Source organism: Nomia melanderi, chromosome 2 (genome assembly GCF_051020985.1).
Source record: "Nomia melanderi isolate GNS246 chromosome 2, iyNomMela1, whole genome shotgun sequence".
Classification (NCBI taxonomy): Eukaryota; Metazoa; Arthropoda; class Insecta; order Hymenoptera; family Halictidae; genus Nomia; species Nomia melanderi.
In genome coordinates this window covers 9,232,756-9,257,457 of record NC_135000.1, presented here as the reverse complement: position 1 = coordinate 9,257,457, position 24,702 = coordinate 9,232,756, and the positions used below count along the sequence as shown (strand labels likewise).

At 42.3% G+C, this 24,702-nt stretch overlaps 1 protein-coding gene and 2 long non-coding RNA genes across 4 annotated transcripts in view; 1 reads left to right on the top strand and 2 right to left on the bottom strand.

Annotated features, from left to right (window-relative positions):
• LOC116425764 (mind-meld) overlaps nt 1–24,702 on the top strand; it is a 72,258-nt gene that overhangs the window by 41,276 nt on the left and 6,280 nt on the right. Inside the window, exons 2-18 of one of the 2 annotated variants that reach the window (XM_076374440.1) lie at nt 4,028–4,078; nt 10,653–10,795; nt 11,052–11,108; nt 12,575–12,654; nt 12,986–13,055; nt 13,142–13,288; nt 18,018–18,218; nt 19,586–19,660; nt 20,363–20,535; nt 20,615–20,784; nt 21,367–21,530; nt 21,634–21,801; nt 22,586–22,893; nt 23,014–23,127; nt 23,767–23,848; nt 23,952–24,047; nt 24,372–24,531. In XM_076374440.1, the coding sequence (XP_076230555.1) occupies nt 4,028–4,078; nt 10,653–10,795; nt 11,052–11,108; nt 12,575–12,654; nt 12,986–13,055; nt 13,142–13,288; nt 18,018–18,218; nt 19,586–19,660; nt 20,363–20,535; nt 20,615–20,784; nt 21,367–21,530; nt 21,634–21,801; nt 22,586–22,893; nt 23,014–23,127; nt 23,767–23,848; nt 23,952–24,047; nt 24,372–24,531 (2,259 nt within the window). Of the gene's footprint in view, nt 1–4,027; nt 4,079–10,652; nt 10,796–11,051; nt 11,109–12,574; nt 12,655–12,985; nt 13,056–13,141; nt 13,289–18,014; nt 18,219–19,585; nt 19,661–20,362; nt 20,536–20,614; nt 20,785–21,366; nt 21,531–21,633; nt 21,802–22,585; nt 22,894–23,013; nt 23,128–23,766; nt 23,849–23,951; nt 24,048–24,371; nt 24,532–24,702 lie in introns of both variants that reach the window. The other variant, XM_076374439.1, reaches the window with a different exon arrangement.
• LOC116425735 (uncharacterized) lies at nt 13,443–20,368 on the bottom strand. Its single transcript, XR_004234769.2, has 5 exons — nt 20,252–20,368; nt 19,867–19,957; nt 15,601–19,807; nt 15,384–15,534; nt 13,443–14,628 (listed from the first exon to the last, which is right to left on the bottom strand). It is a non-coding gene; the product is annotated as an uncharacterized LOC116425735 (long non-coding RNA).
• On the bottom strand, nt 21,501–24,480 carry LOC143176926 (uncharacterized). The gene is made up of 4 exons (XR_013001479.1): nt 24,343–24,480; nt 22,569–22,925; nt 21,744–22,107; nt 21,501–21,613 (listed from the first exon to the last, which is right to left on the bottom strand). It is a non-coding gene; the product is annotated as an uncharacterized LOC143176926 (long non-coding RNA).

Below are 24,702 nucleotides of genomic sequence, written 5' to 3'. Positions count from 1 at the left end.
ACTTGAAGTTCAAATAATCTCGAACCTCGAATTGTTGTAGATGTCGTGTTCGGGGTAATAAGTTAACCCTGGAGCGGTGTAAAATGTAAACATCGGTAACTATACCGACGGTGTTTTCCTATGGTAACTGTGTGGTTAGGTAATTGGATGGATAATGGAGTGAGCAAGTTTGATGGGGTTTTCTTAAGAGGAATTGGAGCTGTTAATTGGAGAATGTAGGAATAGATGGGAAATTCTATGGAGATTGTAAGAGAATTTAAATGTAGGTTGTTTGAGTGGTTTTTGGCATGGTGGTAACATGCTCAATGGGTAATAGAAATGATTATGATATGGATAGCAGTAGTAGTAATAAATAGTAATAATAATAGAATAATAGTTACTGTGAATATATAGGAATATATAATGAATATATAATTATTCTATTATTATTATTATTACTATTCACATCACGATTATTTCTAACAGTTACTACTATTATATAGGGTGCTCAGTGGAATGTGATATAACACACTCAATAGATACTAGAAGTAATCATGATATGAATAACAATAGTACTACTAAATAGCAATAATAATAGAATAACAGTTACTATCATATAAGGTGTTCAGTGCAATATAACACACTCAATAGATATATCATTCTATTATTATTACCATTACTATTCACATCACGATTATTTCCAACAGTTCTTACGATTACACAGGGTGTTCACTAGAACAAGACGCAACCCACTCAAAGAGTAAAGTAGCCGCGAACGGTGGACTCACCGAAAGTATCTCTGGAATCGAATCCATGGCGAGGCTGGCCCTTCGATGCAACGGGGGTGGGCGGGGCGATAGCGAGGGAACAAGTTTCCTCCGAAGTTTCATTGAAGCCCGCGAAACTTTTTCATCTCCGTACAAACCATCTGTCCACGAGGGGGGGGGGCGGCGGCGAGGGTTTCATAAAATTCATAAAATGGACGAGCCGCGGGTAAAAAGAACTTGGTTTTCCAGTGGCCTAGTTCTCGAGGTACGGTAGTATACGAAAAACAAGCCGGAGGCGATGAGGGCCTCGAATGGATGATAGTCAATGACGCCCGGCTGTTTCTATAAGGGTGAGAGAGGAGGCCCCGTAGGGGAGAGAGCCTCTTTTTTCACGGGCGGACAAATTCCGCCGGGGGTAATCGGCGCGCGCTCGAAATTACTGCCTATCCGACCCCCCAACCGGTTTTGTCCGACCCTCTTTAATAAATAATCGCCGAGTTATCGTGCGTTCCTCCCGTACGACCGGCGATCCGGGATAACGAACGCGAATCTAATCGTTCCGCGACGGTTCAACGCCGTGGATCGTTCAAGTTCTTATTTGTTAACCCTTTGAACTCTCTAGGCTCCAATATTGCATCAGTTGTAATATTAAACATTTTAATGAATTTTAAGAAGACTACCTTAAGATTATTAGACCTTCCAGATATACAAAGTTTGTACTGAGAAGGGAATTGAAGGTCTAAGAAATGTTATAACGGTGTTAATTTTCAGTAGGACTACCATCAAAATTGGTAGGAGTCGCTGACACGTTATGAAACCATCTGGAGTGCTAAGGGTTAACGCTAAAATTACCAAGTTGTTGACTCGTTGAAATTCCTCTGTAGAAATCCTAAGACTGCTTCTGTCTTCTAGGTCAGTTGATAGATTTATGTATTGCTGAATTAATTTCTATGGTTCCTTAGAGAATCATCTTGTCCTAATTTCTTCTAGAATTACTGCAAAGGTAGATACATTTTTAAGAAATTATTAACACGTTCTCTGCCATGAGAATTTTAGGTATTTTATACAATATTCCTTATTCCTTTATAACAATGATAAATCTTGTAGTAACCCATTCACTGTTAGCATAAAATATGTGATTTCATTTGTACTTTCAATTTATTTTGCTTTATATTACCATACATTTCAAATAAAATCAAGATTGTACCAAACTGGCAATCTTTTGCTACGAGTATATTCATCACTAGCAGTGAATGGGTTAAAGAAGTTGATTTAGTACCTAAACTGAAATATGAGCCAACTGAAATCTTAATAAGGCGGTTCAAGTGCTCGTTCCAGTGATAATTGCAGAGAGAAGACATTAGAATGAATCATTTACCTGGTAGTTTAAGTGTTAATGTTCCTCTGTACCATACAGCGCCTTGCCACCAGAAAACTTGATATCCGTTTATTCAGATCCTGAAAATGATAGATTCAAGAAACAGTTAATACATACTCGAGCAACGGCATCAATCAAAATCAACTGGAACACTCCTTAAATAACATTTACAAAGGAACCCATACCAGAACCTCCTATACACTTAACCCCTTGACCTATGATTTCCCTCCCAACTTTCAACAGTGATATATTATCGTCCACAATTCATAAAAAGAAACTACACTTATTCTACGTTTACTCAGAAGCGTTACGATCAATAGAAAAATAATCTTCAATTCGGACTTATGAAGCAACAGCTATATTTAACCCTTTGCACTCCAGAAGTTCTTCACCGGAAATATTCAATATTTTCTAATGAGATACAGACGATTCTCAGATTGAATTAACAAATCTCACATGCACTGAGGAAGAGAACCATTTTCTTTCAATATCTCGTACATTGATGCGTTATACAAAGTTTAACCCTCTATGGACCTCATTTATGTTCATGATTATAACAAAATCTATGCAGTACAAAATTAATAAATATCCACATATAAATATGAATTAACAATGTATTCAATAGTTCCAATAATTCCATTAAACGAATATATTTGATAACTTTCAAGTCACAATGACGTTAAACTTTCACACCTGAGCGCATAAAAGTTTAAGTCAACCGATTACTTAATTTTATTCGCCACTTTAAGCGCGAAATGAAATAAATCAAGAAGATGCCACATATTGATACGTGACTTCAAAGTTACATGGGCCTATAGAGGGTTAACACGTTGGATGCCATGAGGGTCACCGGTGACCCCCATCCAAATCGAATTACTATAGTTCACTCGATTAAACCATGATTATTTGAAAACATTTCTATATTATAAATAATGCTGACTAATGTGGCGACATTCAGCTGGATGAACCTGTAATAATAACAATGCAATTCAATCGAATGATTCAATATTTTATTCTTTCCATTTCAAGTATTTTGTGCCATGAAATCGTATGGCATTCAACGTGTTAATATTAACACGTTAAGCGCCATGTCAGTCACTGGTGACTGACGCTTCTGAACGACTAAAAAACAATCGTAACACACGAGACAACCGATGTGAAATAAAAATGTTTAATAAAGCAACTAAGTTGATAATAGTGTGACGCAAACGTTGCAACGCCAAACAATTCACAATTATTCCTATCTTTCTTTGCTACAAAAGACAAACTCTATGGGAAAACGCTTAAGATTTTCGTGGCGCTTAACGTGTTAAACATCAAAGTTCACAGTTTCGCTGTGTCAAATCATTCGGTGACTCAGAGGAGCCTTCGTAGCGCAAAGAGTTCAAACACTATAATCTCCACGAGTCCGACACGACGTAGAGCAAGGGGTTGCGCAAAGGACTTCCGGTTAGTCGCAGCACTGTGTTCCAAGGGCAAAAGTGAAAGTATCTCAGAAATAAAACAATCAAAACGGGGGGGATGAATCGTGTCGTCGTCGCTGACGATGAAAAAATTCGAGGCGAGCGTGAGAGTGTGAGGGCTGAACGATAACGCGGCCCCCGAGAAGTTCCCCGGGGGAAGTTGACGGGCCGTCGCGGAATTCCCAGGTAACCCATCCGAGATTCCTCGGGGCGCGGAAGTTGGTTTCGCGGCGAAACGACGACGAGTGCCTCCCGTAGGAATTTTCCGGCGAAACTCGGGAAATTCTGCGACGTCGGGGGATGGAACGAGCGGAATCCGTTCCTCTCCCCCCCGGGCCCGTCCCCGAAACTGGTTCGCACGAAAATCGCACGCGCGGAACGAATGATCGCGGTCCTTCGGATACGATCGTCGAATCACCGGTTTCCTGTTTTGGTTGCAGAAGCCGACTACACCTTAGATGACTCCTTCTGGAGCGAGGAGACTCCTGTTGGTGAGTATGCGCCCGACGTTCGAGAGATTTATTACCCTCTTCTCTAGGTCCCTTTCTCTCTCTTCTTTTTCCGCGTACCCTTTTTACTTCTACTTTTACTCCTACTTGTTCTTTTCTTTTCGGCCGCGAAACTCCGCGGAGAGAGAGTCTCGCCTCTAATTGCAGAGGAACCGACGACGACGAGTGTCCCGCTTTTGACGCGAGGACAAAGAGCACGAGCACAGGCGAGTTGCGAAACGATTGCGTAAATAGACAACGCGTAACGGGGAGAAGATGTTCGTCAAACGTCGTCGGCGTTCCCCTTTGACGCGAGCCGACCGACCACCCTCGAGATACCGGTTGAACGAGCGCGAGATACAATTGTGCCGTTCTTATTTATTTCATCCGTTACACCTTCTGGTAAAGGACGAAGTGGAAGGATAAACGAATCGAAGGTTTCCCCTCGATTTACAGGGGTCGCGAACGATCTCTCGCGCCTCGTTAATGTTCTAATCGGCGGCTCGTAGATGGAATTAGTGCGGTAATGTTCTATAGAAAATTTGTAGACTTGTTCTAGAATGTTTGTGTCTTTCATACACTGGGGATGGCTAGTGACATTAACCCTTTACACTCTAGACGTGATTTAACCCTTTGTGGAAGGTTTTTAGAAATGTATAAAACCTTCAGACGAAGCTAAATTATCTATCAATCGCTTAATCAATAAATTATATAAATTCAGTTATGTAACAATTACTTGAACAATAGAAACATAGGAAACTACGTGCTAGTCTCTTGCGATTCCATTAATTAAATCATTTGTTTAGGACTTAGACTTCCAAATATGAACATTTCATCTCGAAATGTCAGCAAAATTATGAACTTTGGTATTCACCATTGACCTCTGCATACTGCATCGATACTGGACATATTCTAATTAATTTCTTGATAAATTAATTTTCTCGTCTACATCTAACTGGAGAGTACTGAATATCAATTGAAGAATTTTCGAGTGCAAAAGGTTCATTGCTGTATATTGTACAAGTATAAAGAAAGAATTCAAGAAAGCACTCATTATATTAACCCTTTGCGGACGAAGATCCCTTGAAGTACAGGAAACGTTTACCAGATGAAGCTACATTATACTTGCTTAGATAATTGAAAAAAGGAAGCTACTGACTTCTTGCTATTCGAGTAATTAAATCACCCCTTTGTGACTTAGCGTTCCAAACATGAAAATTTCATCTCGCCGTCCGCAAAGGGTTAAACGTTATCGGTAACACCGAATAGAAATTGCGGCTGCTGCAGTTGCACAGTCCTATACGAGCCGCTGGTTCCAACACCCGATTCTAGGACTCTGGACAGAAGTGAGCCTGGCAACCTGACAGGGCAAAGAATTAATAGCGATATTATCGATGAGGCCATTAAGATGATCGATACGCTCACAGTCTAACGATCGGTTCGCGTGCGAGGACCGCACGCGTGCGGTGCCACGCGTCAGTCTCCGACCTTTCCGAACGGCGAATTCGAACGTTGTAACTATTATTTTTCTGTCCTGGTCGTAGGGAACGGTCGAGAGACTCCGGGCAGTCGATCGGCGAAACGAGATTCTCGATTTATCACGGGAAACCAGGGGGAACCAGGGGTGGAACGCTCGATCGAACCCTCTTAGCAGCTTCATCTCCGTCGCTTTGTCTTGTTAAAAACCGGAGGAACCATTTTCTTGCGATGTCCCGGCGAAATGTACGCAAAGGAAGCTCCGCAAAGGGGGCGGAGGGCCGACCGCATTGCAGCACTTCCCTCTCGGAAACGCGATCCGCGGTCACATCTACTTCTCGGACGCGGAGAATGGTTTATTGTTAAGTCAACATGCCGGTGATTGCCTGGAAACGCGAAACTTAAATTGAGTTAAATTTTCGAGACGACGTGGCGCGACGAGGACACGGTGCGTCGGGACGGACGGACGGACGGACGGACAAGGGGTGGCCAACGTGGCGTGAACGTTCGATCGGGCAACCGTGAAAATCGGCCGTCCCCGATCTTCTTTCGTTTGCCGAGCGGCGCGCTCCGCTTCCTGTCGCGATCCTGTTTCGTTGCATTTGAATTACAAACCGCCTCTCCTCGAATTAACACGCCGAACGCCGCGCGACTTCGTAGAACGAAATACAGAAAATGGGAAGAACGGAATGGTAACCCTTTGCGGACGAAGATTCGAAGAATCATACGAAACCTTCGACGTATGAAGCTGAATTGTATATCGATTGATTAACCCTTTGCACTTCAGAAACTTTTTATCGAGAATATTCAATATTTTCTTAGATTGAATTAAGAAATCTCACATGCATTGAGAAAGCGAACTATTTTCTTTCAATATTTCGTACATTGACGCATTATACAAAGTTTAATGTTAAATATCGAACTTTACAGTTTTGCTGTGTTACATCATTTGGCGTTAATTAACCCGTTGCACTCTGTAGGCTCCACTATGACACCATTTATACTATTAAATATTTTAATGAATAAATTTAGAACTATCCTGAGATTACTGGATCTTCTATATATCTAAATTTTGTATTAAGAAGGAAAATAAAGAAATCTAAGAGATGTTGATTTGTTGGTAGATTACAAAATCATGTGGAGTGCTAAGGGCTAATAGAAAGAAAGAAAACTACGTGCTGATCTCTTACTGTTCGACTAATTAGATCATTTCTCCACGACTTAGTCTTCCAAATCTGAACATTTCATCTCACCGAAATGACATCCGTCCGCAAAGGGTTGAATCATTCGTTTGAATTGCATCATTGTTGCACGTTGATCTGGCTGAATGGCACCGTGATAAGAAATGTTTTCGAATGATCATCGTTTGATTAATGAACTATAGTAGTTCGATTTGGCTGGGTCACCGGTGACCCACGGCATTCAACGTGTTAATCATCCTGCTGCTCGCTGTTCTTCAGACTTGAATTCTCCAGTGAAAAATGTCGAGTTTGTCGAGCGGAAATCGAGTGGAGCGTCCTGTGGATCTGTTGGAAAGGAGGTTTGAACTGTATACAACTTATGTGCAGATTAAGTCTGGACTGAATAGAAGCGAGCAAAGCCTAGAGTCCTCTATTGGCGGAGTGCTGGAAGCCACGCGAGAATACAGGTCGAGGATCAAATGACCTCTGCACTAAAATCGCAACAAGCTTCATCGCTGAACGTAACAGCATTGTATATACTTATTCCTACTGTGACCAGTGAGATAAGTGTTTGCAAAATGTTAGGTTCAGTGATAAAGCTGCAATTTTTATCAGTAAATATAACAACACTTTGTATATAATTTCTACTGTGACTAGACAACTGTTTACAAAATGAGGGTGGAGAAACTAGATGAACTTTTCTTAGTGGTAACAGAAAAGGAAACATTAATATTAGAAAATTAATAGGACAATCTATGAATTGATATGAAGTTAATTGAACAAAAAACGCATGTCAATGAAATTTAAAAATGAGTACTAGATGAAACTATCTGCAGAGTTATTTCGAATCTCAATGCTTCCAAGCTATCGATCGTTGCAAGAGAACCGGAAGTTACATCGGTACGGTAGTTCCAGTGTTAATCGTCAATTACATAGAATATAGGCCGAAGAGTTCCCGGGGAATTCCCGCATTCGTCGAGACCGGTACGATAACGTTGATTCGTGCCCTGCGCAGAGGGGAACGACCGGCACTGCAGCTGTATTCATATTCATGTAATAAGTTTAATTGAATTTTATCGCGATGGAACGCGTCCGCGGGAGAGCATTACCGACTGAGTAACGAGTCGCCCCACGTAGAATTAGCATAACCGCCGCTGCGCCGGTTATACGTTCGCTATTCCGGCTGCGCCATCTTGGCGAAACGCAACGCGCATCCTTAACAAGCGTTGCACAACCACTCTTCGCACGTTTCCTCGAAAAATTCTTTGAATACTCGAGAATCGTTCGACGAACAGTATTCCAAATGAATAGCTGTGTCGTGAAACGTTGTTCAACATGTTCACACCGGCGTGTACCACCGGTTCACAGTAATATACATTAAACGGTACCAATGATGACATTTTCATGTTACATTAGACGGTGCCATGAATGTGGTTCGTCAAATGGTTTGCTAATTAGGAAACGTCATATAGTTGACAATTAACACGTTAAGCTCCATGTCACTGGTGACACTTCTGAATGACTAGATAACATTGTAACAAGATAACTGATGTAAATGAACATGTTTAGTATAAGTTAATAATAGTGTACTGCAAAGTTAATTCACTTATTGATCGTTTCAATGTTTCCATCAATTTTGAGAAAGAGATGGGAAAGAGTAAATCACCGGTGTGAACGTGTTAATCTCTTAACTCTTGAGGACATTGGGGAAGCAGTGACTAGTCGCGTGTCGCGATTACGAAAATCAAACGAAATCTCGTCGAACTCGGTTCGACGTAGGACCGCAAAGAGTTCGGTTGACCGGGAATCGTCGATGCCTAAATATAAATTCGGAATTTGAATGGCAAACACGAATCCGATTCCGTCTAACGCAGCCCCGGCCATAGTTCCCAAACAGACCCGAATTTTCCGGCAGACCTGACGCAAACTCGAGCCGGGTTATCTAGCACACTTAACCCGAATTTCCCTGCGCGTCTAATTCAAATATCCCGGCACGCCTAACCCGAATTTCCCAGTACGCTTCAGCCGACCCGCCCCGGCCCGGCCCGGCTCGTATACAGGCCGAGTCGCCTAAGACGAACCGCTCGAACGTCCTCTACAGTTTTCAAGACGAAGAGAAACATTTCATAGAACTTACTCCGTTGAAGCTTTTAAAAGATTTCAATCTCGTTGAGACGTTTGATCGAATTTCTGTTCACTATGAAAAATGTAGTTGTCACTTGTGGCGGCAGCTTCTCTAGCACTTCGTCGATGGAGAACTAGCATCTAGGCCTTTCTTGCTTTGAATCAGTTACTCAATTTGTATAAGCACTCGTGAAACCTGAAATCATTGCAGCGTCTAAGGCATAGATCTATAAGAATACTTTACTATTGATTACTCTCTACTATGAAAAATGTACTTGTCACTTGTGGCGGCAGCTTCTCTAGCACTCCGTCGATAGAGGACTAGCATCTAGGCTTTCTTGCTTTGAATCAGTCATTACTCAATTTGTATAAGCACCCATGAAACCTAAAATAATCATTCCATCGTTTAAGGCATAGATCTATCAGAATACTTTACTATTGATTACTCTTTACCATGAAGAATGTAGTTGTTACTCATGACAGCAGCTTCCAGCACTCCACTGACACACCACCGCATCTAAGCCTTCCTCTTTCAATCAGTCCATCCTCAATTTGTACAAGTACCCATGAAACCTCAAATCATTACAATATTTAAGGCACAGATCTATCAAAATGCCTTACTACTAACTATTTGCTACCATGAAAAATATAGTTATCATTTCTAACAGCAGCTTCCAGCACTCCACTGACACAGGAGCACATCTAATCCTTCCTCTTTCAATCAGTCCATCCTCAATCTGTACAAGCACCCATAAAACCTGAAATCATTATAGCATTTAAAGCACAGATCTATCAGAATGCCTTACTACTGACTACTCTCTACCATGCAAAATATAGTTATCACTTCTGACAGCAGCTTCCAGTACTCCACTGACACACTAACACATCTAATCCTTCTTTCAATCAGTCCATCCTCAATCTGTACAAGCACCCATGAAACCTGGAACAATCATTCCACCACTGAAGACACATCTCTATCAGACTACCTCACCACTAAACGAGTCCACCGTCGAGTCCATTGATAACTCCTAAACGAAACACTCTCCCTCTCTTCAGACTTCCCCAAGTTCCATCTGCTTTTCATGAAATTCACAGGACGCTTCGCACTTATCCCTCAGAATGCGAGAGCCCGTCCCCGAATCCCTCGGCGGGTCCGACCCACCGTAGAAAATCCACGGCGCGTCCGAACGATACGAACCGAGCACCCTTGAACCAGAGAGCGGTAATTAGCCCAGTCCGGAATGGTTCATCGCTCGCGCCTGAAAAACGCGGACTTGTCCCCTGCACACGGGGCTTGAACGGAGGCGTTCACCCGGACTCGATGAGAGGGTGAACCGGGCGAGGAGGGTGGCAACACGGTTCGGGGCACCCTCCGATCGTCTCGAGTTAATCGCAGCTCGTCGAAAGTTTACACGAGAGAAATCTTACAAGAAAAAAAGAAAGAAATAACAATAACACATAGGCGTTTAGATATAAAAAAAACGTAGCTATTGCCTACCTTGGGCTCAATCCACGGACTAACTAATAAAACGACAAGCAATGGGTCCCTGGACTTTATTGCTGCTAGGATAGGCTCGCAAAACAGTTTTTGTATCTAAACGCCTACAAACAGTAACAGAAGTTGAAGCAAACGCTCGCGCGTCCTGGGACGAATCGGTTCCTTAGTCGACATACAGACAGACAGACGAGCAAGTGCATATATACACGCGTGTTCGGGCAGAAGATGAAACCAGAGATATACCGGGCGGTGAATTGGCAGGACGTATTCGATTCACCGAGCGGGAAATTGATTTCAGGTGAGGTCGAACGACTACTGCGTGAATACCGACAGAACCAAGAGCTAGTACGAAATATCGGGGCCCATTACTATCAGATCATCTACCCGGTACAGTTACGGCATCACGAGAAAATGGGGATATCCACGAGAGAAGTTTCGAAGGTAAATGAAATGAACTGCGACGACGCGGCGCTTCTGCGAGTACTCTCTCGCCGGACGAGCGGGGTGTCTTTGGGAAAGCGGTGCGCCTCGAACAGTCCGGGAAACTGAGAACATCCCCGGGAACACCGATGCGTTCCATTTGATCCCGTCCCTCCGCTTCACCCTCGCTCGAGGAGGATCGTCTTTCGCAGAGACACTCGCGTCTCGCCGGCGACCCTGTCCGCTATTAATCCGGAGCTTTCTCCGTCGTTTACAGTTTCCTCAAAGAGGATACAGCGAGAGCGGATATCCGAACTCTAGAGGCAGGACGAAAGTAAGTGTGATCGATGGGCGACGAGATTCTCGGCCGAGACGAGCGGATTCCTTGTCCGTCCACGAATCGAGCTGTTTCTTATGAGCCTCGCGGAGCGCGTTACGCTCGAGTCGCGTCGGGGAAGGAATTACGCTCATTCCTGCGCGGCTTAACCCTTTGCGCTACGGACGTGCTGATTCGTTTATGTGGAACTTTAACTCCTTGCCGTACAATGAGACTCGTGCTGAAGATTTTCGGATTAGTTTGATAAAGATCAATCTTGTTCGATCCTCACGGATCAAAACGAGAAACTATTTTGCTGTTGTCAATGTATCTTCAAATGAAATTTCCACTTAACACTTTGACTGCCACGTCACCCAAATTCGGGTGAGACTATTTTTCATGTAAACTTGAATATGAATTCTCTTGGTAACGTATCGAACGAACCGAATTTTGTTGGATGTATGAGATATAAGAAGAATCTTGACCTTTTAGTTTCTACTTAAGGAAGAAAACTGTTTCGAGTACATGGGAGTTTTGACGAGTGTTTACTTAGCAGTCGAAGTGGTAAGGCAACAGAAAATTTTGTTACGTTTCTTCTGAATTGTCGATAGTAAAATGCTGCACGAGCTCGAAAGTAAATAATACGGCAATGGGTTAACCAGTTAACTGTGTTTGACGAGTGTACACGTCATCGTGAAGCTTGACGTGATAATTGTTTCGGCGATGAGCTCTTCATTTTTTCACATAAACATGTAATGATTCTTTGTTTCGCTTTGATCTTTCATTAAAATATAGTTCGTGCTGCGTTCGACGAGTACATTTTTCGATTTTATTGCGCGAACGAGAGGTTTTTCCAACTAAATTCCACAGTTAACTGGTTAAGGAAATTAAGATTTCATTTTGAGAAAGAAAAGATAAATATCCATGGATTCTTAATTTCTCTTAATTACATTCGTTAATCTGTTGCTCGAGTAAAAGAAAGCATACAATTAACACGTTCGAGGACGTAACGCTATAGCATTGATTTTCATTTCATCAAAATGACACGAATGCCGTAACAATGAAATTTATAAGCACATTGTCATGAACTGAATTCTGTATATCCTTAACACTAAACCTACCGAGCAATTAGAGCGACTTATTCTCACGTTTGTATAAAAATTAAAGCAATACGTTTCTTAAGATTCGAAGAGCCTTCTATTTTAACTGAAAATCTTTCGCAAAACCGCCTTCACAATTGAAATACAAAACAAACATTCTTAATGTTAATCTATTGAAAGTATTACGCACTTCAACCCTCGGACAGCATTCGTTTCTATTTGTATAGCTTATTAAACTTTCCACTGTCGACGAACGTGTTAACGATGAATCACATAAGCTCCAAGAAGCAACGCACATTGTGCCTATAGCAGAGCGAACGGAGTGCAAAGGGTTAACAATTTGGAGAGCCTAAGCTGCACTAAACCTGAATCTTTGATTTTCAGACGGGGAGACACGTTCATCGGACGTCCCTCTTGATCAAGGCCTTTAGTTACAAATTGCGCCTAGACTTAGAATTAAATACGTAAGTGGATTTCCGCGGAAATCGAGAGACCGCCGCGCGAGTTCGGTTTCTCTTCGAAATATCCCCCCCCCCCCCCCTCACTCTTTCACACACACACGCAACTCTCTCTCTCTCTCTCTCTCTCTTTCTCCCATGCTGTCCCCCGTTTCTCCCTGGCAAGTTCTCGCCGACAAAGCGCGGAAGCAACAATGGAAAAGCAATTTACGGGAAACTGAATCGATACCCAGTTTCCCCGGGAAAATATGTCCCCCCTCCCAGGCGTCTTTCGCCGTTCCGTACCCGTGAACCTCGCGGTAAATGCATTTCACAGCGACGGTTCCCTCTGTTACAGGCAACTTTTAGCACCGAATCTCCAGCAAAGAGACTTTTTAGTCAAGGGCGCGGAACAAAGTTCTAAACAGGTAAGAAACCGGCGGACAGACAACGCGAAGGGGGATGCGCGTCGCATTCGTCGGCAACGTTATCCACGTCGAGGAATCTGTTGCAGGAGATAGAGCACTGCTACTATCACGGCACCATCAGGGATTATCCCGGGGCCAGCGCTGCCTTTCACACGTGTAACGGTCTCAGCGGTGTCATTCATTTAGGCAACGAGACCTTCGTCGTTCATCCGTTCTACGGCGGCGATCTGTCGGTCAGTTTCACTATTGTCGCGAGACCCTTCGAACGGCTATAGTAATAGAACAGGTGGCAAGCTCGGCGGGGAATGGAGAGTTTAGGAGGAACTCGTTCAACCCTTTTGTCCCTGAGTATAGTCTGAGTCTGAACCAAAGACTGAGGCACTGCTGCTTCTGAGTGGAATTGAAGCTTTACAGTGGGACATAAGACATACTAATGATAGTCAATCTTAAGCTGAGATGTACGGTTTCTTTTTGTGTCTAGGCGTTTCTTAGCTTCCAAGTGAAATTGAAGCTTCTCAGTGAAGAAATAAGACAATTGCTAGTAATAATAGTCAATCTTAAGCAAGGATGCAGTTTCCCTTTGTATCTAGAACGTTTCCTAGCTTGCAAGTTGAAGCTTTCCACTGAAAGAAACAGGACAAGCACTAATAATAACAATCAGTCATAGCAAAAATCTAGTTTCCCTTTGTATCTAAGCATTTCCTAGCTTCCAAATGAAACTGAAGCTTTACAATGGAAGACATAAGATAACCACCAATAATAATAGTCAATCTTAAGCAAAGAAGTGCTAGTTCCCTAGCTTCCATTAAAATTGAAACTTCCCAGAAAGAAACAAGACACTAATAACAGTCATTCATAAGCAAAGCTATGAACCATTTGTAAAAGTGGCTTAAGTGAATTTCTCAAAAAACTCAAGAGCTAATCGCACAACAGTTCTAACCCTACATAATCTTTCTATTCTCTAACCGTTCTCTAATCTTTACTAACTCTCTACTGAAGTCACTCTCGAAATAAACGGTTCATACGTTCCACACTCTCCCTTTGTCTCCAAGGCGTTTCCTAGCTGTCCATTGAAAACGTCCCCGGCGCCTATGCATTCCGGACGAAAGGGTTAATCATTTCCGCGGGCGGAAACGCGCGGTCGCGATCTCGGTAATTGGAGAACGAGAGATCCGAAATGGGTCATTCGGACCGGTCCGCTGGCTTCCACGGCGTTAATTTCCAATTGGGGAGGGACCTCGCGACGACAGGGGCCGGAGTCCTCGTGACGCTGGACGTTTCGGACGCACGACCCCCTGTGTGTTTGACTGGAAAGGATCCGTTTGCCAGTGTCGCGTTGCCGCGTTCGCAAACACGCCCGGTCCGGTTTCGTTGGCGCGGCAGACGAAGCGGGAGGATCGAGTTAAACCGGCTCCGACTCGTAAGCAAGTAATCGCCGCGGTAACGAAACCGGTTCACCTTGTTCCGCTGCCGGCTTCCGTTGCAGTCGCGTTGTCTCCTCCGGAAGACAACGTTTGTCTACGTTTCTTCGTCGACACGTCTTCTTCGTACAGCTGCCCGCTTCCGCAACGACCTAAACAAGTTGCAACAATTAGAATCTCTTTGGTAGCAGTTGAATGAGGAATTAGAGAAAAGTGTAGAGAATGGAAGTTTGATTAACTCTAGAACTACCAAATTGATATTTTTAAATGTTTATACAGAAACTCTATTGACACTTCAATTGACTTAGGATTCCATTTGTTTGTTGAGAAATCAATTAGTTTATCTAGAGAAGCAGCTATCTCTTCAACTGAGCTAGAGTCAATTTGATACATTCGGTGGTTCTAGCGTTGAATTGCAGTTAGGTGGAATTATTTGCAGAAATGCTCCTCAATGATTTTGATGATTTTCAGATATATTGACACGTTCATAGAGAAAAGTGTAGAGAATGGAAGTTTGTTTGACGCTAGAACTGCCAAGCAAATTGATATTCTTAAATGTTTATACAGCTACTAACGCTATTGACACTTCAATTGACTTAGAATTGCATTTGTTTATTAAGAAATCAATTAGTTTATCTAGAGAAGCAGCTATCTCTTCAACTGAGTTAGAAGAATTTAGGAATGGTCAGTTTGACACATTTGGTGGTTCCAGCGTTGAATTGCATTATTAGGTGGAACTATTTGCAGAAATGCTTAGCCCTTAATGATTCTGATGAGTTCAGAAAGATGACTGATAGAATTCAGTATAGTAGCAACTGGAGCCTTCCACTGGCAACAAGTAAAGGAAAGTTATTTAGAATCACGTCCCTAATATATCTGAGAATCATCAAAATCAGAGCAGGTATACCTTGATGTTTGAAATAATGATTTCATCGAGTGAACTAGTGATTCGATTCGGCGAGCCACGATGTTGAATATGTCGAGCCACAAAGCATCACTTTGAGATTTTCGTTGCAACGCCGGACGAGCGCGTCATTGTCCGGTCCACCGTTTGTTTCCTGGAACAAAGACATCATTATTAATAAGGTCATCGTTATTTTCATCGCTCACGTTGTTACGATTACCGGAGATGAGAAAACGGTCGGCGATTCTTGAGAAACCGGGACAATTTCTTCTCTGTACGGCCTCAATATCGAGACATCTACGACAAGAAGAAAATAGTCTGGCCGTTTCCCTCCCTTCTTTTTCTTTAAATCCGCCTGACGTAAGCTGAAAGCACGAGCCAAGTGAAACGTTGTTCATCTATGCGCGAGGCTTCGTTATTATTCATAAAGAGACCTCGAGTAATACATACAACGGAACGAAGGAAGAGATGAGAAAAAAGATTTTCATGATTTTCCTGATCCTGTTCGAGCTCTCTCTCTCTCTTTTCTCTCTTAACATGTTACCACTTATTTAACACTAGATCCACGGAACTCGTCAATTCGACGGATACTGAATGTTTCGACTCTTTGCACTCGAAAGTTTTTTACTAGAAATATTCAACACTCTTTGGTAAAATATATATGCTTGTTGCGACTAATGTAAATAATTTAATTGATGCATTGAGGGATAAATGTTGCTTTGATATTTCACAGAGTGATAGACAGTTTAGTATTAACCCTTTGAACTCTGTAGGCTCTAATATTGCACCAGGAATAATATTAGATATTTTAATGAATCTTACAGAAACTACCCTACAATTATTAGATCTTTCACACATCCAAATTTTGCACTAAGGAAAATAAAAGATCTAAAAAATGTTATAGCATTTTTCATTTTCGCTATGGATACTATAAAAACTAGTTGCAGTTGCTGATAGATTAGAAAACCATCTAAAAACCATCAGGCTTTAGAATTTCACTGTATCAAACCAAGTGTTCATTGAGTCACATCTTGAGTGCAAAGGGTAAAAATGATTTTGTTCACGTCGACTTCGATTCACACAATTATGAACACACATTGCAATACTCTAATTTTGAAGATACAATGTTCTTGACCTATATAAGGAAACAGTGTTCTAGAAGCGGTAGAATATAGTGTAGAATTAATTCCGTAGATCTAGTGTCAACACGTTTTGTTTTAGTAAGATTAATTCCTTTGTAACAGAGAAAAATAGTAATAGAAACAATTAACGTTTTGCTAGTACAGTACGCATATAACACTGTTATCTAGCTTCTTGTGTTCAATCTTTTGATTCAATATCAATTTTCTTACTGCAATTCAAGCAATTTGTGTTAATAGTATTATATAATATTCTTTTGTAGATCATTGATCTTGAGGTTTTCTCAATCAATTTCCCAATAATAGTATCAACTATCATCATGCAACGTGATCTGACAGTTTTATAAAATAACGAAAGACTCGTTAACCCTTTGCACTTAGAAGTTTCTCAGTAGAAATGTTTAACACATTTTGAAGACGATATTCCTTCAATCAAAATCACAAGTACATTGAGCAACAAAGCTATTTTACGCCAATATGTCACGTGTCAAGGCATTATACAAAGTTCAACATTAAATAACAGATTGTATAATTTCACCAAGGTCGAATCAAGTGGTGCACTCGTCTCCCGAGTGCAAAGGGTTAATAGAACCATCGAGGAGCCTATTTACAAGTAGGCTTCCGGTGGGTGTAGTGTAAAAAGAAAACAGAAAATGTCAAGCGAGAGGGGAGATGATCGATGGCTTCGCAGCGGAATCAGGGACTGTTCAAACTACGATTATCAATTAATTAGAAACTTGGAACTGAATCAAACGGGGCGCACCGTGCGCTAACTTCCCCTCGCTGCTTCTGCGCGCCACGCCCACCGTCAAGCGGAGATCCACGTGTAAATACTTGACACGCCGATTAAAAAGCGATAATTATCAGAAATGAACGTTCGCGTGTCTCTCTTCCATTCGGGCTCAACCTCTTGCGTTGGACAGACGTGCCACGCGAGGGATGTTTTCTTAAATTGTTAACGACGTCTTGTAATGATTAAACCACTCGATGATACTTGATATAAATATTTGTTGTTTCCTAATAAAATATTGATAACACTAATTAACGCAAAGAATCTTGCATGAATTAAAAAACAGAACTGTTCTATTTTTGTTTCACGTGTTGATACCTTACATAAGGTTTAATGATGAATTTAAAATTTTACAATTACTGTCAATCAAAGTAAAGAGAAAATTCTTTCTACAAGACGTCGCCAAATCTCTGAATTTGTCAGAGCGTTAACACGTTGACTGCCATGAAAAACAGTTTTATCAGTTATCCTTTCTATGGCAAAGATACAAAGCAAGAATTTGATATGACAATTCTTGTATTACCCTATTATCTAGTTATTGTTTTAAATCAATTATCTTCCAAGTCAATTATTTTCTTGTACTGTGAAAGCTCTGGTCATCGGTGACAGTGAACGTGTTCAAAGAGGACAGAGAAGTTTCTCTAATCGAATTGTACAGAAAGCAGCTAGTGGAGGATGTTAACTATATGCAAGCCTCTCTTTTAGCAGAAACATCCTCACGTTATATTTGAGGCTCGAACGAAGGCTGACAAAGGCTGCGCTAACTTGGGCAGCCTTGAGCGGCGTTCGAAGAACCGTCGGCAGAAGCATGTTCTGGGCCTATCGAAGAACACCTCCAATCGATACAAGAGAGACGTCCGTGAGGCAACCAAATACATCGAAACTGCCATCATTATCGATAAGGCTATGGTACTAACATTTCGTCATTCCAGGGGATTATACCCTTGAAAGATCAGCCACGAACCGTTACACATGTTACTTGACAGAAATTCCAATGAAACTATAGGATTAACACTTTACCTATCCTTTGTTATTCACGAGTCTTACTTAAACGAATCATTAACACTAGAACTACCAAACAAGTCGAAATGACTTACACCTGGTTTCTTTTTGCAATTGTTACAAAGATAACAGATGTTTCACAAACTGAATTGTAAATCAATTGAAGTCTCAACAGACTTTTGGAATTTCTATAGATAATTTAGTGTTAATATAGATATTGCCTCTATAATTTAGTGTTAATATAGATATTGCCTCTATAATCTAGTGTTAATATAGATATTGCCTCTATAATTTAGTGTCAATATAGATATTGCCTCTATCATCGGCATTACTCTAACTCAGCACAATAGCATTGAGAACTGGAATATACTGAGAAATCTTAATCGTCTGTCACTAGGTAAAGTGTTAATCATTAGAAACATCCGTCGCATATACAAACACAGGGTGGTCCACTGGTCCCCTCATGCCGCAAAGAAGTATGTTAATGTCGGCTATATAGGTTTCGGCATGCGTTGACCCAGTTGCAAGAATTTGCAACCTGGACTAGGTTTCGAATCCAGTGCGGCACGAACGTTGGCGAGGATTATTCTATGAACTCGTCAGATAAACTCGTCTTCGATGGACTCTTGAAAACGATAGCCCAGATTGTCTTTAATTTCTCAATAACGCATGGAAAATATCTGTAACGACTACGTTCAAAATATTCTGACCTCGAGATATGTAGTTCAACGAGGTCATAAGATTTTGAACTTACTCATCACAGATATCAAATTTAAGATGGAGATTGAAATTAAAGATGCAGAATTCGTCCTCAATGAACCATCCCTTAGCTCCAACGTCCACGAACAGGAACACTAAAACTACCGAGCACTTAAACCGTCTTTTCAAAATTTCCTTACAAAAGCTACAAGCGTGAATTTAAGATTTCAATTAGCTCGTATTTCAGTTCAGGTATTACTAAATCAGCTTCAATCGTTTCTTCAAAAGAAATTAGGAATTAGTCATTTTGAGCAACGTGGTAGTTATAGTGTTAAAGAGCTCACGACAGTAACGTGGAGGATCGTAAAAGCGTAAGGGTGTCGGCGATCATCGGCGTAACAGTTCGTGGCCCGTTCGATTTTTCGAGGGTGTAATTCACCTCGCCGATAATCGTTATCAACACGGTCGGAACGAGTCGACGCCGATTCGGTTTAACGGCGCGGCGCGGCGTGAAATAAAACGAAGATTGAGTCGAGCGTGGCGCCGAGTCCTATCGTGTTCTTTTCCGTGCCCAGTTCGAGAAGAGGAACGGTAGCCGTAGAACGGAGGTTGTCCACGATGTCATCCAAGTCGCCAATATCGCTGATTTGGTGAGTAGGAGAAGTCGTAGGCGGTCCTAAACCACGTTACAGTAATGCTCGCTTAAATTCCACGGTCCCGAGTCCCAGCAGTGGAATTCGACTCAGCAGAAAACACAGGAGGACGCTGTTTGCCTTAGGAATCGACTCGAGCACAGCCTGACAAAAGAAGAGAATCGATATAGTACACAGAATCAAAACGATACAATTGCAATTACCTTCTCCAATGTAGCACCAATGAATTTCTGAGATTGTCACGATTAAAACGAGTCCAAACACGATGGGGATCGGACCAGTTTTACCGAGTTGCTGTAATTAATGTAATTAACGGTTCATTACCAGCGAATTGATGAAACTAGAGCGATTCGCGTCGCGTTTGGGCTTATTTTAACGGGCGAGTGTCATTCCAGCGAGATCAGGTCTTCGTATTTGGAGGTATTCGCGAACAAATGATTTAGTTAGTGACACATCGACATTCCATTGGTGCTGAGAAGGTAAAGTTAGAATTATCGCCATTGAAACTTTCTTCGTCTCACATTCATATTTGACGTCTGTCTTGTATTCATTAGAAGACAATAAGTAGTAAGAGGATCGTCGTTATACCGCAGTGAAATTAAACCGAGCAGATTCCTGTTGAATTTAAGCGAGCACCACTGCACTCCATCGTTTCCACGGGCGTTCCTCCACGAAACGGTCTCTTCTTTTTGCTTGCAGTATTTCCGTATGTTGAACACTAGAGTCTCCGTGACGTACATCGAAACCTGGCAGGGCAAGAACCAGGCGGAAATTAATAAAGACATGGACATCGTGAACGCTCTGAAAAAGCTGAACGATTACGCGATGAGGAACATGTACCACGTGACGTTCGACACCGCCCAATTGCTTACGTGAGTAACAAAGCGCGACGTATTATCTTCTCGACGATATAAAACAAAATAATAAAAACGGGGAAACCTTCATCCATAGGGGCGACAGCTTCTCGGGCGGAGAATCGGGGGTAGCCGCGCCGTCGACCATATGCAAGCCCACAGCCGTAGGAATTAGCGTCGATTTAAACACTTACGAGCCTCACTTACTGGCTGGCACCATGGCGCACATGATCGGCCACAACATTGGCATGAACCATGACAATGACAGTTAGTATCTTACTGAGAGCGATCCACTATTCTCACCTGTAACATAAACCTATGGTTAGAATGGAGAATCATCCTAAACTATTATTATTAACTATTTCTGACCTTGCATGACCTTGAAGATCACTGTACATTGATGAATTTGTCTGGACATAAAAAAATGGTCAGCTTCATATTTAAAAAATAGTATAAACTCAAAGAGACTTCTAATAACAATGTCCATGGGATTGATTTCATTTTCATCATGTAAAATACAGGATTGCCACAGATATGACAGCGAGTGTGTCTGTACACAGGTGAATTTGTCTGGACATACTTAAAAAAATGGTCAGCTTCATATTTAAAAAATAGTATAAACTCAAAAAGACTTCTACTAACAATGTTAGGATTGATTTCATTTTCATCGTGCAAAATACAGGATTGCCACAGACAGTAGCGAGTGTGTCAACGTGTTAACAGAAAAGCCTAGTATTAGAGATAATTTGATCTAAAGTATTTCAGTGCCTTGAACGTTTGTTAGAAACAAAGATGCATCCATTCTCACGCTGTAATCTACCTGCACTGACCAAGGGAAACGATTTCCAGGGACCGACTGCGTGTGCCACGACTGGCACGGCTGCATCATGGCCCAGTCCATCGTCGGGCTGGACAACGTGCAGCCGTACAAATTCTCGGACTGCAGCAAAGCCGACTATGCGGAGATGCTGCAGCGGGGCGAAGGCGTTTGTCTTCTTAACAAACCAAACGAGGTAAGGTCCCCGGTCGATCCGGTCGAGCTGGTCTCTTGTCAACGTCTAATCCGTGTTTTCTCTGCCTCGGTCCTCCCGTTGCCCTGCGGAACGCAACGCACAGTTAGAGCTGAGGAAATTTTGCGGAAACAAGGTAATAGACGACGGGGAACAATGCGACTGCGGATCAATGGAGGAGTGCAAGGACCTCGATCCTTGCTGCGATCCGATCACCTGCAAGCTCAAGAGAGAAGCGCAGTGCGCGGCTGGACCATGCTGCAGCGACTGCAAGGTAACGTATCCTGCGTCAGGACACCGTTGCAGATAACCTGGCACTCATGTCTGAGTGGTCGGACTCGGTGCACGCTTTGTCCACGTGGATTCTCGGGTTTGGTGTGTGATTCGCTGGGGCACGCCGCGTCGTGAGTCAGAGGGGAAAGTGTTTTCTGGACTTGCGATTGGATGTTTTGGAGCTGGAGAAGGCGGCGGGCGGAGCTACCGTGCGACTGGCTCCGTCCATATGATGTGACGAGTGCCAGGTTCGCTGCAAGTGATGGTACCTCGTATGGAGATCTTGATGTTTCCTCGAGGATCTTTTCTGCGAATCAAGATGTACGATAAGGAGAGATGGAAACAGTAGAGGCTCTGTTGATGACAAAAGGTTGATTTCTTATTGCATAATTGATATTTCCTGTGGTAGCTTTAGTGCTTTCATGCCTTGGATTGTATTCATAGTGGCTGTGGGGTGAGAGCTGTGTAGGAAATTGTTGCCATCATTGCAACTGACTTCCTCAAGGTTAAAGACACTGATACTGATGTGTGCCTAGGAAGACTATTATCTATATAATTAGGTACCTACATAAAGACAGCCTTTCTAATTGTGTCTTCCTAGTGTCTTTAACCTCTAATGAAATTGGAAACAATTTCCTACACGACTCTCAGCCAAAAGCCACTTATGAATATAATATTTGATATTGTTTGGAATAAAATATATATATATATAGAAGCATATACTTGATTGGCAAAAGGGTGAATTCGAAAGCCTATAAAACCACTGACTGAGATTCGTTGCGCAGTTGTTGGCTCCCGGAGTAGTCTGCCGGGAATCAACGAACGAATGCGACCTGCCGGAAGTCTGCTCGGGTCAAACAGGCCAGTGTCCACCGGATGTTTACAAAAAGAATGGGAACCCATGCTCGGACAACAAAGGGTACTGTTTCAACGGCGTCTGTCCGGCGCTGGATCTACAGTGCGAGCAGATCTGGGGATACGGCGGAATGGCGGCGGATATACGCTGCTTCGAGGTGTTCAACGCCAAAGGCTCGTTCACTGGACACTGCGGCACGGACAGGACGGACGGCCATTACATCAAATGCGAGATGGAGTAAGTAGTTCGACGGTTTACCCTCGGTTGGCCTGGAATAAAAATTGATTCCAATTGAGATACAATTGAGACACAAGGCTGTAGCTTTCTAAAATGTTTCTCTTCGTTCACTGTCCTCAGAAACGTGCGCTGCGGGTCGTTACACTGCCAGCAGGGTAGCAAGCAACCTGTGATCCTTGATATCGATCACTCGCGGATCATAATATCGAGCAAGAGCAAGGAATACGAGTGCAAGTAAGTGGTCCTCGGGGAAGTACACTCCTCTTGAAAGAGATGGGCCAGTGCTGTCTTTAATTTGTCAATGACGCATGGAAAATTTCATATGTGTGATGACTAGTTTGAAAATATTATCACCTCAAGATATCTGTTCATTAATTTCTCAATGAAGCATGGAAAATTTCACATGTGTGACAAGTAATTTGGAAATATTGTAACCTCAAGATATGGTCCATTAAAGGAACGTTCATTAATTTCTCAATGATGCATGGCAAATTTTACATGTGTGACTAGTTTGAAAATATTAAGATATGGTTCATTAATTTCTGAATGACGCATGGAAAATTTCACATGTGTGACAAGTAATTTGGAAATATTGTGACCTCAAGATATGGCTCATTGAAGGAACATTAATTAATTTCTCAATGATGCATGGGAAATTTTACATGTGTGACTAGTTTGAAAATATGATGACCTCAGAATATGGTTCATTGACCTGCATATCTCGAGGTGATAATATTTTCAAATTAGTCGTCACACATGTAAAATGTTGCATGCGTCATTGAGAAATTCAAGATAGGACACCTATCTTTTTGAAGAGGAGTGTAGGTCTGCCTTTTATTCGAGTAATCTGATTCGAACCAACGAATTCGACAGATCGATCTCCGGCAAAGTGGATGGCTCGGGACCACCTAGCATGGGATTGGTTCGCGACGGAACATCCTGCGGAGTTGATTTGGTAAGTTGTCGCGCGGACGACAAACAGATTATGTAAAGCGAACCGGGGAGCTGTTTGTTTTCGATCTGGCCGACAGCACCGTGTCAAACGTGACTCGTTTCAGGTGTGCGTGAACCAAACTTGCGTGAGCCTGTTCCCGCTCATAGACAAAGAGAAGTGTCCCACCAATCAGAACGACAACGAGTGCTCGGGCAACGGCGTAAGTGGCAGCTTAATATTCATGTTCTCAAAGTCGTCCTTCCTGCCATGGTGTTACAATGATTCATCGATCCTTAGAGATCTCTTTAAGATAAGAACGACTTCAACACTGACACTACTGAGCAATTGACTTGACTTAGAAACTTCTTGATTTACAATTCTTATGATTCCTCAATTGAATTGAATGAGTTCAATTGAAGATAATGGAGAAAATTGTAGTTACAGTTTTTTTAGGCGGTCGCCTAAGTGTTAAGTGCTCAGTAGTCTCAGTGTTCAGCATCAATAATAACAACAACCTATTCAACGAACACGCCGGCTGTTCCAGGTGTGCACGAACATGAACAAGTGCTACTGCAATCCAGGATGGGACGGACCAGACTGTTCCATACAGCAAGCTATCACCACGCCTCCACCCAAGGTCTTGAGCGAAACACCTGGTAAAAATAGGTCAAGTATTAAGATGAACAAGAAAGAGACCCCCTACGGTAAGTTGCGAATCGCCCGACTATCGGTGAACAACGATCGTTTAAACTAACATACTACCGGCGAGGATGAATGGCGAGAAATCGACAACGATCGCGTCGTTTCGATTTCTCTCCAAATTCTAGAATAAGCTCGAGAAACCCTAGATCACTGGCCACGATCATTATCGACAA